This window comes from Lithobates pipiens, unplaced genomic scaffold (genome assembly GCF_037356315.1).
Source record: "Lithobates pipiens isolate NorthernLeopardFrog02 unplaced genomic scaffold, aLitPip1_a1.2 Scaffold_10, whole genome shotgun sequence".
NCBI classification, from domain to species: Eukaryota; Metazoa; Chordata; class Amphibia; order Anura; family Ranidae; genus Lithobates; species Lithobates pipiens.
In genome coordinates this window covers 66,054,848-66,069,395 of record NW_027507686.1, presented here as the reverse complement: position 1 = coordinate 66,069,395, position 14,548 = coordinate 66,054,848, and the positions used below count along the sequence as shown (strand labels likewise).

Below are 14,548 nucleotides of genomic sequence, written 5' to 3'. Positions count from 1 at the left end.
GCTTTTGCAAAATCCAGAAACATCACATCCACAGGCCTCCCCTATCTAGAGGGCATCTCACTTTCTGGTAGAATTTAACAGGTCTGGCAAGAAAGACCCTTCGTAAACCCATGCCGATTACTACTAATGATACTTTTTTGATCAGCAAATTCTTGGATATAGTCCCTTATCATCCCCTCCAATAATTGACTTACTATTGAGGTTAGGCTGACTGGCCCATAGTTTCCAGGACTAGGTATCTGCCTTTTTTTTTTTTTTATACTGGTACAACATTGGCTTTTCTCCAATCAGCTGGTACAATTCCTGTCAGCATGCTGTCCGCTAAGACTAGGAACAATGGTCAAGCTATAACCTGGCTGAGTTTATTTAACACTCTCAGGTGTAAGTCATCTGGTCATTTTGATTTGTGTTAAAGGAGAGGTCCAGCCTGAGCTCATTTGGCTGGATTTCTCCTATGGGTCACAGAAGTGCAATTCGTTTTGCCCTCCTGTGACCCATTTTTAGCAGGGAGTGGTCTGAAGTCCACTCTCTGCTAAAGTTACTGGAATCAGTCCAGGCACCACATCATCCCAACTTCAGCAGTCTGGATCCACCAGGTGCCTGGACTGATGGCCATCTCAGTGAGCAGATGCAAGGCTGAGACAGCTGCTCCCCACCCCTCCACAGCTCAGCGCTTCAGTGAGCATGGAGGAGTAGAGCTGCTGATTGACAGTCATCAGCTCTCCAATCGGGGAGCTGAGAGAACTGAGACATTGATGGCTCTGATCTTAGTGAAGGGGGGGGGGGGGGGGGGGGGCAATGCAGTATCCACCTAGGCAAGTATTATTCTGCAAAAGAAAAGTGCAATCCCATACTTCTCTTTTAAGCTTATCTAGTCTTTCCTTGACACCACATTTGGAGAGACAGACGGACAGACATTTAGCTTGCCATTGCACCCTGCAGGACCTCACCAGTTTTAGGGTTCAGCGGGAGAGATGTTTGGCCCTCCAGTTATTTATGGCTTTATACAAATTTGGTATCGTTATCTTAAGTTTGATTTGCTGGGGTATGTTAGAGCCAGAAGGGTAGTTATCATCTGCAGTCAGGGGCCCAAACATCAGTAGCTTCTTTGGGGGTAAGCACTATATGGTAACTAATATATATTTATATTACACACACACACACACACACTTTATATTACAAGTGATCACATGACCTTCTCAGCAGCATAAGGGGCTTAGAGAGGTGGAGAAAAAGCAGGACACTGATCCTCCCAGTGAAGAGCTGTGCATGGGGAAATGTCAGCACAAGTCTGACCACTGGACGGGCAGGCTGTTCTCCCAGCACAGCCAAAAAACTGATGATGAGATGGATGATGTGCTTTTGTAACCAGCATGGTCAGTTTGAAATAAGAAAGCGGGGTCTGGCAGAATCACTAGATATTTTACAGAAAGGAAGAGTGCAAAAGTAAAAAGGATACTTTTTAAACACAAGTACATTGTACAACAGACACATAAGGCCTATTCTTAAACAAGGTGTTTATGTGCTTGCAAAAGGGCAACAATCCGAGGGGGGGGGGTTTGACAGGGTTGGGAATAGGGCAGCTTTTTAGTGCCCACTGATGTTAATTGTTTGGACCTTTGTTGACCAACATTGTAAGGGGAGGGAAATCACTGCCCACATAATAAAATATATGTGGATGGGGGGTGTTTAAACCTTCAACTGGGCTGCACTTCACCACCCACCAATGCTAGGGGAAGGTGAGGCTTACTTGGCTGCTGATGCAAAAGCAGCACTTAACTGCTGACTGATGCCAAGTTTGGAACTTGACCAATTAGGCAAGGTGCAGCAAATCACTGTCCACCAATAGAAAAACTGGGAGCACTTGCCAGGTCCCTGATGTAAGGGGTGGCACTTAAATGCCAAATGATGCCAATGGGGGGGGGGGGGGGGCTCATTACTTGCTGCTGATGTCAGGAGGGGCCCTTTACTACTGACCAATGCTAAGGGAGGGGATCCTTCCCCGGCTGCCAATATAATGGGCAGCACTTAAACACTTGCCAGTGCTAAGGGGGTTGGTCCTTCCTTGGCTGATGATTTAAGGGGCAGAATTTCACTGCCCACTAGTGCTAAGGCGGAAGGCTCTTCCTTAGCCATCAATGTAAGTGGTGCCCACCAATGGCAGGAGACAGACAACCATGTAAAAAGGGAGACACTTCATCGCCCACTCATGAAAAGAGCAACACATTACTGCCAACCTATGCTAATCGATGGACCTTTCCCTGGCCGTAGATGTTAAGAGACTGCAGTTCACTGCCCACCTATCCTATATAGCAGCCTTTCCTTGACTGCCAAAATCAGGTGAGGTGCTCAACTGTCCAATGATGCTATGGGAGTTTAGCCTTTCCTTGGCTGCTGTGGCAAATCACTACCCACCAATGTCAAGTGCCCCCCCCCCCCACTTCTTGGCCACAAGTTTAAGGGGCTGCACTTTATTACCCACTGATACTAGCAAGGGGGAGAACTGCCCACTGATAAGTTAGGCTAAATGAAGGGCCCTACTAAGGGTACCAAAGTGGGGGCAGCACTTCACTTCCAATCAACGCTATGGGGGAAAGGGGGGCTTCCACGACTGCCAATGCAGAAGGCAGCACTTAATGGCCCACCAATGTTAAATGAGTTTAGACCTTCCTTGACTGGAGATTTAAGGGGTGGCAAAATCACTGGCCACTGATAAATGGGGGCTCTTTCCTGGCTGCCGATGTAAGGGGTGACAATTTACTGGCCACTATTACCAACCAGGAGGGGTACTCCTTTGGCTGCTAGAAACAATAGCAAAAGGCTGATCTTTAAGCTTAAAGTGGTGTGCAACCACATCAGTAAGACAAAACTTACTTTCAACTTGGGAATAATAGCAGTAGACTGGAACTCCTCATGGGAAAATGCAAAGACCAGAGTAACTTAGAAAAAAACGTTACCACCACCAGTGGCTCAGAAGCTGCTAAGGCCACAGGCAAATCTGATATTGAATCAGCTGGAGAGCATGGTAGCTTGTTTGAGACCTCTCCAATTATAGTCTGCAAAAAAACGTGTAATTTGGATCATAAATTCCTGCATGACTGGTGAAAAAAAAAGTCGAAGAGGCAGAAGACAAGCCACACCTTAAGGAGCCAAGAGATTTGCAAGTCGTCCCTAAGGGCTTTCACACTGGAGCGGTGTGCTGGCAGGATGCAAAAAAAAAAAAAAAAAAAAAAAAAAAAAAAGGAGAAGTCCTGCTGGCAGCATGTTTGGAGCAGTGAAGGAGCGGTGTATACACCGCTCCTGTCCATTGAAATCAATGGGGAAGCTCGGCTATACCACTGGCATAGTGCTGCTGCAGCAGCGCTTTGCAGTGGTTTTAACCCTTTCTCGGCTGTTAGCAGGGAGGTAAAAGCACCCCGCTAGCGGCAGAATAGCGCCGCAAAATTTACGGTAAAACGTCACTAAAAATAGCAGCTCTTTACCACCGATGCACCCACCTCCCCAGTGTGAAAGGGGCCTTACACTGTTTATCCACAAAGGAGAATTACATTTTGGTCATAATATAGATCTGTGTGGTCATGATTTTCTCCATTCAGTTTTTATCCCTTTTCCCTTCTGAGAAAGGGGAAGTCGTTTCACCCACAAAACGCAGGTTTTATGTGACCTATTTAACAACCTTAGACTCTTTGGTCTGGTGCTCTTTTCTATATAATCCCTTTCATGGCAGATCTGTCAAGAAATGGTGAAGGAAGGATGGAACCCATCAACCAATTAAAAAAGGAGTTTTGGGTGTCCAGCCCAAATAACCTACTCAAAAAAAAGGGAGCCTACAGACAGGCTATTTTACTGTACACAGTTTATATGAATAGCCATGTTAACATGCATATGTACAAATGTTTTGTGGGTTTTTTTTTTAAACACACACCCCCCCTTTACTCAGTTCAGCCACCCCTATAGAAATTTTATAGGATAAGACAGTAAGCAAATGAAGGATTACACAAATTCACAAATCTCATCACGTGCTCGTCTTTATTACATTATTACAGGTCAATAAACTTAAACAACTGGGAGAGATTAGCAGAACAAATATGCGTATAGAGTGTCTGACGCATGGATCTCTACCCCAGCTCTGCTGTTCACAGAGCGATCCTTTCATAAAGTCCCCAACTCTCCACTGAACCACAACTAGTGAAGAGAATAATAGGGGCAGCATCGGGGGATGAGGACACCAGCTCTTAACATGAGGCAAAAGGAGGGGGGCTAAGAGATTCATCACCGGATGGCAATTAACCCAACATCCATTAATTTCTGTATCTTCTGGGCAATACCTGGATTTTTCAAGTGTCTGTAGGGAAAACAAAACCACAAAAAGGCATCAGGATTTATGCTGGACCCACCTATTTCGTTTTAATTTTCTGGAAAACCCATCGGTATAGAGAAAAGGTAGGTTTAAAAAGAATTGCAGACCAGTACAAATAGACTAATAAGATCAATATACTGTATATGTTACTGAAAATGTAAATGTCCTAAACACTTGCACAAACCATTTACAGTGTATATAGGAAAGAATCACCCCCCCCCCCCCCCTTAAAATAACCACATTTTGTTGCTGTGTAGTTGAAATGAAGACAGTTTTTGTTTTATCCAGCCGTAATTACTTAGTGCATCTTTAAACATCCAAGTTAAAAGATAACGGCCACATTTCAGAATTTTTTTATTCAAAATCAGAGTTGGGAAAAAAATGACTTGTAAACTCAATCAGGTGTAGCTAAATCGCATTCTCAATGACGCACACAGCCATCTGACTCAACTGTGACCAGCTGAGGTCATGTTTATTAGCTCAGCATGAAAAGAGCTTTCCTGGAGCATTTCAGTCAACTGAAGCTAACAAATCAATGATAGGTGGCAGGGCCCTGTTAAAAGATCTCTAGGATAAAGTTGTGGATGGGCAAAAGTCAGGAGATGAATACAAAACAATTTCAAAGGCTTTATCAATGCCTAGAAGCACAGCGAAGTCTATTAAGTGGTGGAAGGTATTTGGTACAACACAGACCCTCTCTGGATCAGGATGTCACTCCAAATTGGATGAAAGAGCCAGGAGGAAACTGGTCTACCAAGAGGCCTACAGCAGCTCTGAAGCAGTTAAAGAGATTTATGACAAAGAGTGGTCATTGTGTGCATGTGACAACAATAATCACAAATTCTACACAAATGTGGCTTGTATGGGATGGTTGCAGGAAAAAAGCCACAGGGAGTCACGACTGAGCTTTGCCAAAACACCTTAAAAAAAAAAAAAAAAAAACACACACACACACACACACACACACACACACACACACACACACACACACACACACAACTAGAAGTGTGTACAAGGCTTTAAACCCCATGTAAATCTGTGGAAAGACTGCAGTCCACAAACAGTCACCAAGAGATTTAACTGAACTTAAGCAGTTCTGCAAAGAGTGGGCAAATATTGAAAAGTCTAGATGTGCAAAGTTAGACATATCCCAACAGACTAAAAAGACTAACTAAAGCAAAAGGGTTCAATAAAATACTGACACAAGGGTGTCATCCTTTTTCCAACTCGGTAATTAGGGGAGGGGGATGGGAGATGGGAGATGTTAATTTTCTATATGCATTGTACGCAACTCTATATTTTGCAAACATCCAGATAGTCGCTGCTTGTGACAGTGGCTAAAATAAATCAAAGTGCACCACACAAAATTTTTTATTTTTTAACGATATAACAAAAATAAATAAATAAAAAAAAGCTGTAAGACTGCCCATTAGCTGTCAGTGACTGAGGCCTGACACCATCTCTACCAGCCAATACAGATTTCTATTACTGGCCCAAGAGACAAATGCAGCCACCCTAAGCCTAGTACTGCCCCAAGACCTGAACAGATATGGAAATACAAAAAACAAACAAAAACAAAAACCACCCACCAACAGGTAGACCAATGCCAAACCATTTGTATTACTCACTCGCTCAGTGCTTGTGGGTCCTTTTGCATTTGTTCCAGTATAAGTCTCATTGCTGGATCGCTCATAATCTGTTGTACTTCTGGATCTGACATTGCCCTGCGCTTTACATCTTCTGGACTGTCATTCCGGTGATACTGAGACATCATACACCTCTGATAACCATCACTTGCTTCCTGTGTGATTATATAAATAATGTTAAATCTGATAATCTCTTCCTATTTCAATAGTATTTTTACATGTCCAAACTGTCAGATCAGTGCATTACGATTTACTGTATATATTTTTATTAGTATTCTACAAATGAACATCTCATAAAAACACGTTAAAGATGTGAGGCTCCTGCCCTACCATGTGTACAATTATAGATACATGGCTTGGGCACAAGCCAGCAACTATCCTTTACTACAGTGATCTCCAAATTATGGCCCTCCAGCTGTTGAGGAACTACATGTCCCATGAGGCAATGTAAAACACTGACATTCACAGACATAACTAGGCATGATGGGAATTGTAGTTCAACTGAAGGGAAATAGATGGGGACCCCTGCCTTAATAATTTATTCCTATTGCATTGTGGCCAGTCTCCTTGAAAATGGTCCTCACCCAATATACATTTATGTATCGGTTTTTCTTTAAGTTTGTGGAACTAGAATAAAATTTTTCACGAATAGTAAAAACATTCTCTAACTATACATTTGTCTGTCATTATCTTCCCAATCAACAGCTTCAGATAGTTCAAGAGAAAAAAATAAAACCCAACGAGTTCTCTTGTAACACTCCTTTAAGCTTTTTTAGTTGATCATGATAGATCATCTCACCAGTCAACTATATCTGGCTTTTAACGCGTTATTATATTAAAGCACACTCTCCTAGATAGTTAATGCTACCAAAGTGCCATACTTTTACCAAGATTCTATCGATATTTTCTCTTTATTTCTGCGGTATTTATTCAAAATTGATAAATCATTCTGTCTATATCCAACCTCAAATTTAATGTACAGTTGCCTGGTTTATTGCTTGAAATTGTCAGATTTCTCAACATAGACCAATGTGAGTCAAGTAAAATTTAAACTCTGGCCAAAGTAAGGCATAGACTCTACAGGGCTAGCATGTGTCTTCCTTTTTAAAGTATTGAGTTAAAGTGGAACTTTAGTGAGAAAATTAAAGCGGCAGTAAACCCGCAGATTTTTTATTTATTTTTCTACCTGCAAAGGAAGAGGCATAATGAGCTAGTATGCACTGCATACTAGCTCATTATGAAATACTTACCTTAGAACGAGGGCCCGACATCTGGTCCGATCCACGCCGAGGGAGCCGACATGCTCCCTCGGCGTATACAACCACTTTAAGTCCTGCTAGGTCACTTCAGGCTGGCCTCTTGCAGGTATAGCCATGTAAAACATAAAAACAGGATTTTTATAACAGCTTACCTGTAAAATCCTTTTCTTTGAAGTACATCATGGGACACAGAGGCATAGTAGTTACTATGTGGGTTATAGGCCACCTTCAGGTGAGGACACTGGCACACCCTAAGACAGGAAGTCCACTCCCTATATAACCCCTCCCACTACTGGGAGGACCTCAGTTTTTCTAGCAAAGCAATACGCGTGTATACTAGAAAGAAGGGAAGGACCTCTGTGTCCAGTTATGTACTTCAAAGAAAAGGATTTTTACAGGTAAGCTGTTATAAAAAGCCTACCGTATATACTCGAGTATAGGCCGACCCGAGTATAAGCCGAGGCCCCCAATTTACCCCCAAAAAACTGGAAAACTTATTGACTCGTGTATAAGCCGAGGGTGAGACATGGCTGTCCACCCCTGTGTGTCCGTCCATCCCTGTGTGTGTGTCCGTCCATCCATCCATCCCTGTGTGTGTATCCATCCATCCATCCATCCCTGTGTGTGTGTGTGTGTGTGTGTGTGTGTGTGTGTGTGTATCCATCCATCCATCCATCCCTGTGTGTGTGTGTGTGTGTGTGTGTGTGTGTGTGTGTGTGTGTGTGTATCCATCCATCCATCCATCCGTGTGTGTGTGTGTGTGTGTGTGTGTGTGTGTGTGTGTGTGTGTGTGTGTGTGTGTGTGTGTGTGTGTGTGTGTGTGTGTGTGTGTGTGTGTGTGTGTGTGTGTGTGTGTGTGTGTCCGTGCAGCCTTGTGTGTGTGTCCAGCCTACCTGTGTCCCAAGCCTCCGTCCCGAGCCGCCGTCGTCCCGAGCCTCCTCCGTCCCGTGCCGTGCCTCCTCCGTCCCGTGCCGTGCCTCCCCCGTGCCGTGCCTCCTCCGTCCCGTGCCGTGCCGTGCCTCCTCCGTCCCGTGCCGATGGATCGCCGCTCTTCTCGGCGGCCATTCTACAATTCAAAATTCCGCCTCCGCCTGTGATAGGCGGAACACTCAATTTCCCAGCAGCCTGTGTTCCGCCTATCACAGACATCCTCTCATACTCGTCCGTAGTATGAGAATGAGCGGATGTCCGTGATAGGCGGAACACTGACTGCTGGGAAATTCAGTGTTCCGTCTATCACAGGCGGAGGCGGAGAAGGAGGCGCGGCTTTTGAAAATTAATGTCCGCCGTCTGTCTGCTCGATACGCTGATCGAGCAGTCAGACAGCGGCGACTCGAGTATAAGCCGAGGGGGCACTTTCAGCCTCAAAAAAGAGGCTGAAAATCTCGGCTTATACTCGAGTATATACGGTATTTTCTTATATTACGAGACAGTAATTACTATGTGGGATGTTCCCTAGCAATGCCAAATGAAGGGAGGGAGACAACAAAAGTAGGGCAACAAGAGACTAGAGGACTTCTACTGCAGCCTGCAGTACACTGCGCCCAAAAGGTGTTATCCTCCTGACCTTTTTACATCTACTTGATAGAATCTGGTAAAAGTATGGACTGAAGACCAAGTTGCAGCCTTGCAGATTTGAGCCATGGAGGCTTGGTGATGCACTGCCCAGGAGGTACCAACAGCCCTGGTGGAGTGCGCTTTAATATGAAAAGGTGGAACTTTCCTCTCTAAACCATAAGCTTGATCGCTTGAAAAATCCATTTACAAATAGTAGATTTCTATGCTGCCTGTCCGCTCTTAGGACCTTCAGCCAACGCAAACAAAACATCTGTTTATCGAACCTGAGCAGACGCCTTCAAGTAGACCTTGACTGCTCTAACCACATCAAGAGAATGTAGTGACTTTTCTTCCACAGAACAGGGTTCTGCGAAAAATTAAGGTAGAATAATACCCTGGTTTAAATGAAAACCTGACACTCCCTTTGGTAGAAATTTAGGATGAGGACGCAATACAACCTTATCCTTGTGAATAATAGTTTCATAGTTAGTAAGGTTGAATAAAGACACCAGTCCATCCAGTTCAACCTGAGTGAGTGTCTACAATTGTCCCTATCCCTGTACATTGCACACTCACATTGGTCCCTACCGTCAAGGAGCCCACAATCCAAGGTCCCCATTCATATACTAGGGCCAATTAACCTACCTGCATGTCTTTGGATTGTGGGAGGAAACCTGAGTACCCGGAGGAAACCCACACAGGCACAGGGAGAACATGCAAACTCCAGGCAGGTAGTGTCGTGGTTGGGATTCGAACCAGCGACCCTTCTTACTGCTGAGAGTGCTAACCACTACACCACTGTGCTTGCTTTTCCTGCATACTAATCATACATATCTTATTCATTGCAGAAAGAAACAGCGCACCATGACAGAGTTTGTGCAGAAAAATCGTCCGTGCACTCCCCATCAGCAGTTATAACAGATTCTGTCATGAAAATGCTAGTCACCGACATGCGGCCACTCTCCATGGCTGAAGACCGAGTATTTAAAAGCATGATCAGTGTACTGAACCCTGGATATACTTTAACCATCAAGAACCCATTTTACCAAACTAGTGGAGAGAAAGTACCAGGAGGCATTTCAGAATGTGAAGGATGCCATCAGCGCTAATGAAAGCAGAATTGGAAAAGCATAGCAATCAAGGCTTTCCTTGGCATTACATGCCACTACATAAAGGAGGATTGGAAGATGATTTCTATCTGCCTCACTACCATGCCTCTGGAAGACAGACATACAGCAGCAAATATTGCAGAATGGTTGGAGGTCACTGAAAAATGTGAAATTCCGGCTCAGAAAATTATTGCCATTGTGCATGACAATGGAGCAAATATTGTGGTTACTGCGAAAATCCTGGTGGACAAGCATGGCTCGGCCAGTATCTGTTGCACTGGCCACACCTTGCAGCTGGTGATCGGTGCTGCATTAAAGAATTCTGGAATTGAGAGCCGCAAGAGGACTAGTTGAACATTTAAAAAAAAAAAAAAAAAAAGTGAGATAGCCAGCAGCAAATTGAAGGAGAAACAAAAGCTTTAGATGTAAGCACAAGATGGAATAGCACTTACTATATGGTTGAACGACTCATTGAACAAAGGTGGCCGGTAACTGCAATTCTGTCTGACTCAGTTACATAAAGAGGCAAACATTATCTGGACTTAAAATCATCCATGCCGGCACTGGTAAAGGGGCTGTTGCAGTCCCATGAAGGTGCTTCTTATGAATCATCTCCGCTAAAGAGCTTCCAAGCTACTGCAACAGACCAACTTCAAAAGCAGATGGAAGGTGATCCTTGAACACGTCCCAAACACCGCAATCCTTTCCTCTGCCCTGAACCCACGATTTAGAAGACATTTTTTTAATCACCAGAACAGATCATAAACGTGCAGGCAAAAGTACAGACAGAGGCACTTGCTTTAAGGAGGGAGATGCTGGTGCAGCAGCAAATGACAACCACGTCGCCTGTAACTAGAGATGCTGAGCCTTCAACATCTACAGCATCTCATTCTCTACTTGACATACTCCTTGAGTCTGGGGGCAGCAGTGAAGAGGAAGAGGGGCAACTTGAGGTGGATAGCCACACACAAGTCCGAAATGGCATTCAGGCTTATTTGGCTGAGAAGCCACTTCCGAAGGAGGGAAACCCTTTTAATTGGTGGAAGGGTAACCAAGATAAATATCCTACTTTGGCAAAACTTGCGAAATCCTTCTTGTGCATCCCAGGCACCTCCACTCCATTGGAGCGCTTCTTTTCTGCTGCAGGTAACATCGTTTGTAAAAAGAGCCAGCCTTAGCCCCGAGCATGTTAATATGTTAACTTTTTTACATTCAAATGCAAAGTTTCTTGAACAGTTATAGTTCACCTCTTTTCAGAATGTTTTTGTACTGCTGCAAAAGGTGTGTAATGTTAACATTACATTTTTTTTTATTCTGCAGTTTGAGTGTAACTCAGTTTTTCATTATTACTTTTAAATAAAAAAAAAAAAAAAATGGCACATTACTTTTTTTTTTAAATGATTTTAACCAATTAATCGAAAAAAATAAAAAAATAATCGGCCGATTAATCGATTATGAAAATCGTTAGTTGCAGCCCTACATTCCAGGAACACAACTTTTTTTTGTTTTGTTTTTAACCGTTAAAATCTACCAGTTCAGTTCCACTTTATAATTTACTGCTGTTCAGGGGCTCTGGGCTTCATCAAAATGGTAACTTCCACCAAGAACTGACAGAAGCAATTTATAGCACATTCTAATTTTGGAAGCATAATTATTAATGTGGAATCTATGTCCCTTGATAGAACACGATAAAGAACATTTATAAATATATTTGATAAAGAACATTTTCTTTAAAGTAGAACCTTACCCATAACCACTCAAAAGTGTTTGTTAAGCAAAAGCAAGACCAAAAAAAAAAAAGAAAGAAAGGAGGAAGGAGGTCGTGCCATGTTGGATCCCCAAATTTTAAGATGCAACAGTGACAAATATTTGACATGTGAAACCGCATACTGTACCTTGCATGCAGAGTCCAGCTCCAATGCTTTCTGATATACATCCATAGCCTTGGTGAAGTCTTTCATGGCCTCCAGCGCTGAAGCTTTGCGAGTGTAGCCTTTAACTGAAGGAAAGAGGATATGACATGTTGTATTCTGTCCCCTAACAAACCATGAAGTCCATGTATACAAGTTACACTCCCATTACACACAGATGGGAATGAGCCTCTGTAGGAGTACATCTTATAGCAAGACACCTTTTATAGTGTCCAACCTATGTATCCAGTGAAGGATATAGAAAATAAATCCATGAAAACACATTTGGGCCATTATTGTATCTTAAAGTGTTACAAAACCCACAACAGTAAAATCAGGCTGTATATGCAGTAAAAATGCTCATTATGCTCACTGTGGAAGCTAAAGGGTTAATCCTCTGCACTGTGTAAAAATAGGATTTTTATTACAGCTTACCTGTAAAATCCTTATCTTGGAGTACATCATGGGACACAAATACTTAAGTAATTACTTGATGGGTTATGGGGCCACCTTCTGGTGTTGACACTGGTATTCCCAATCCAGGAAGTTCACTTCCTATATAACCCCTCCTCCTTCCAGGAGCACATCAGTTTTTGTAGCAAAGCAATATACTTAAATCCCAAAAGAGGGGAGGGGCCTCTGTGTCCCATGATGTACTGACTTTACTGGTAAGCTGTAATAAAAAAAATCCTATTTTCTTTATCGTACATCATGTGACACAGAGCCTTAATTACTTAATGGGACATCCCATAGCAATGTTACTTGAGGGGGAGGGAGAGACAACCCATAGGGTACCCCCAGACTTGAGGACTGCCTGCAGCATACTGTGTCTAAAGGCGATATACTCATCCCTACTTACAGTCACCTAATAACATTTTTGTGAATGTATGCAATGAAGACCAAGTTGCGGCCTTACAGATCTGAGCCATGGGGACCTGGTTATGCACTGTCCAAGAAGCACTAGCTGCCCTGGTAGAGCGTGCCTTAACTTGAAAAGGGGGAATCTTACCCCTTAATTATAAGTTTGAATTAAAACTTGACAAAGCCACTTAACGACAGTGGATTTTGACACTGCCTGTCCCTTCTTAGGATGCTCTGGCAGAATACATAAGACATCAGTCATAAGAATCTGAGCAGTTGCCTTTAACCACTACAATACAGGGCACTTTCACCCCTTTCCTTCAGACCAATTTTCAGCTTTCAGCGCTGTTACACTTTCAATGACAATTGCGCGGTCATGCTACACTATAACCGAATACATTTTTTATAATTTTGTTCGAAGAAATGGAGCTTTATTTTGGTGGTGTTTATTCACGACTCAGTTTTTTATTTTTTGCAATATAAGCGGAAAAAAAAAAAAAGTGTAAATTTTGAAAAAAAAAACAATATTTTCTTTTATTTTAAAAGAAATACAATAAAATCTAAATTTTATCATAAATTTAAGCCAAACTGTATGTACATGTTTTTGGTAAAAAAAAAAAAAAAAAAAATTCCTTTAAATGTATAATTGGTTTGTGTGATCATGGGTATATGTACGCAAATGACCGTGTACAGATGTGTGCAGGTGATCACAGACGTGTGCAGATAATCATTGGGACATGCGTTTATTAATTGGGGGACGTGCATTTACACTAGACTGGTGATCAGTGAGTAAAAAGCTGTAGAAAAAACAGCTCATACTCACTGATCACCAGCCGGCTGCAGCGATCAGCGAGTATGAGCTGTTTTTCTAGCTTTTTACTCATTGATCACCAGCCGGCTGCAGCGATCTGCTCTCCTCACGAGAGCTTCCGTGTGAGGAGAGACGATTGCCTAGCACCCAGCTCTGTGTTTACATCAAATGACCAATCACAGAGCCCTCCTGCTGATCAGATATGCGCATCGGGATCGCTCCGCTGTGCGGGCACGCACGCGATCACCCTCCTTCTGAAGGACGTTCCTCAACGTCCATTCAGAAGGAGAGGGCGCCCACCCAGCCATATATGTACATTGGCCGGGTGGGAAGTAGTTAAATAGATTCTTACTGCTCTCACATGAAGACAACGCAGTGACTTTTCTTTCCTGGAACATGGTTTTGAAAAAAATAATAAAAATAAAAATAACTATGGCAGGCCAATATCTTCGTTCAGGTGAAAACTTGAAACCACTTTTGGCAAAAGCCTGGACGAGGGCATAACACCACTCTGTCCTCATGAATAATCTCTTTACAAGAGAGCAGCCAATTCCGAAAACCTCCTTGCTGAGGATATATATAGCAACCAAGAATACCAGCTTCCTTGTCAGAAGGACCAAGTTAAATATGCTGTATCGGATCAAATGGCTGTTTTTGGAACACTGACAAAACTAAATTCAAGTCCCAAGGGGTTAAAAGGTGATATAACTGGTGGCTTAATCTGCATCACCCCTTGTATAAAACTCTGGACTAAGAATGCGTTTTTTAAAATAATGAAATCGATAAGGCTGAGACTTGGCCCTTAATAGTACTCATATAAAATATCCTCGCTGCAGGATACTGCAGAAAACAGACAGATCCAAACTTTACCCATCACGGCGGGCAGCGTAGTTAAACCTTTAAAGACTGGGTCCCTTTTAATAGGGGTTCCACTCCTTTGGACCTATAAAGCACCCCTCAGGACAACTTTAGGTAATGTAGCATTACAGGCAGAACCTTGTTCTATGCGAGGCCCAGATACCATCCTGTGGCCGC

General features: G+C 43.0%; 1 protein-coding gene across 1 annotated transcript in view; it reads right to left on the bottom strand.

Moving 5' to 3' along the window:
• Positions 1-4,010: 4,010 nt before the first annotated feature.
• The window catches only part of STIP1 (stress induced phosphoprotein 1), a 51,346-nt gene continuing 40,808 nt past the window's right edge, over positions 4,011-14,548 (bottom strand). The window contains exons 12-14 of the mRNA XM_077455771.1: positions 11,827-11,930; positions 5,989-6,161; positions 4,011-4,345 (exon numbers count right to left, since the gene is read on the bottom strand). Coding sequence (XP_077311897.1) covers positions 4,273-4,345; positions 5,989-6,161; positions 11,827-11,930 — 350 coding nt within the window. The 3' untranslated portion in view covers positions 4,011-4,272. The remainder of the gene's footprint in view (positions 4,346-5,988; positions 6,162-11,826; positions 11,931-14,548) is intronic.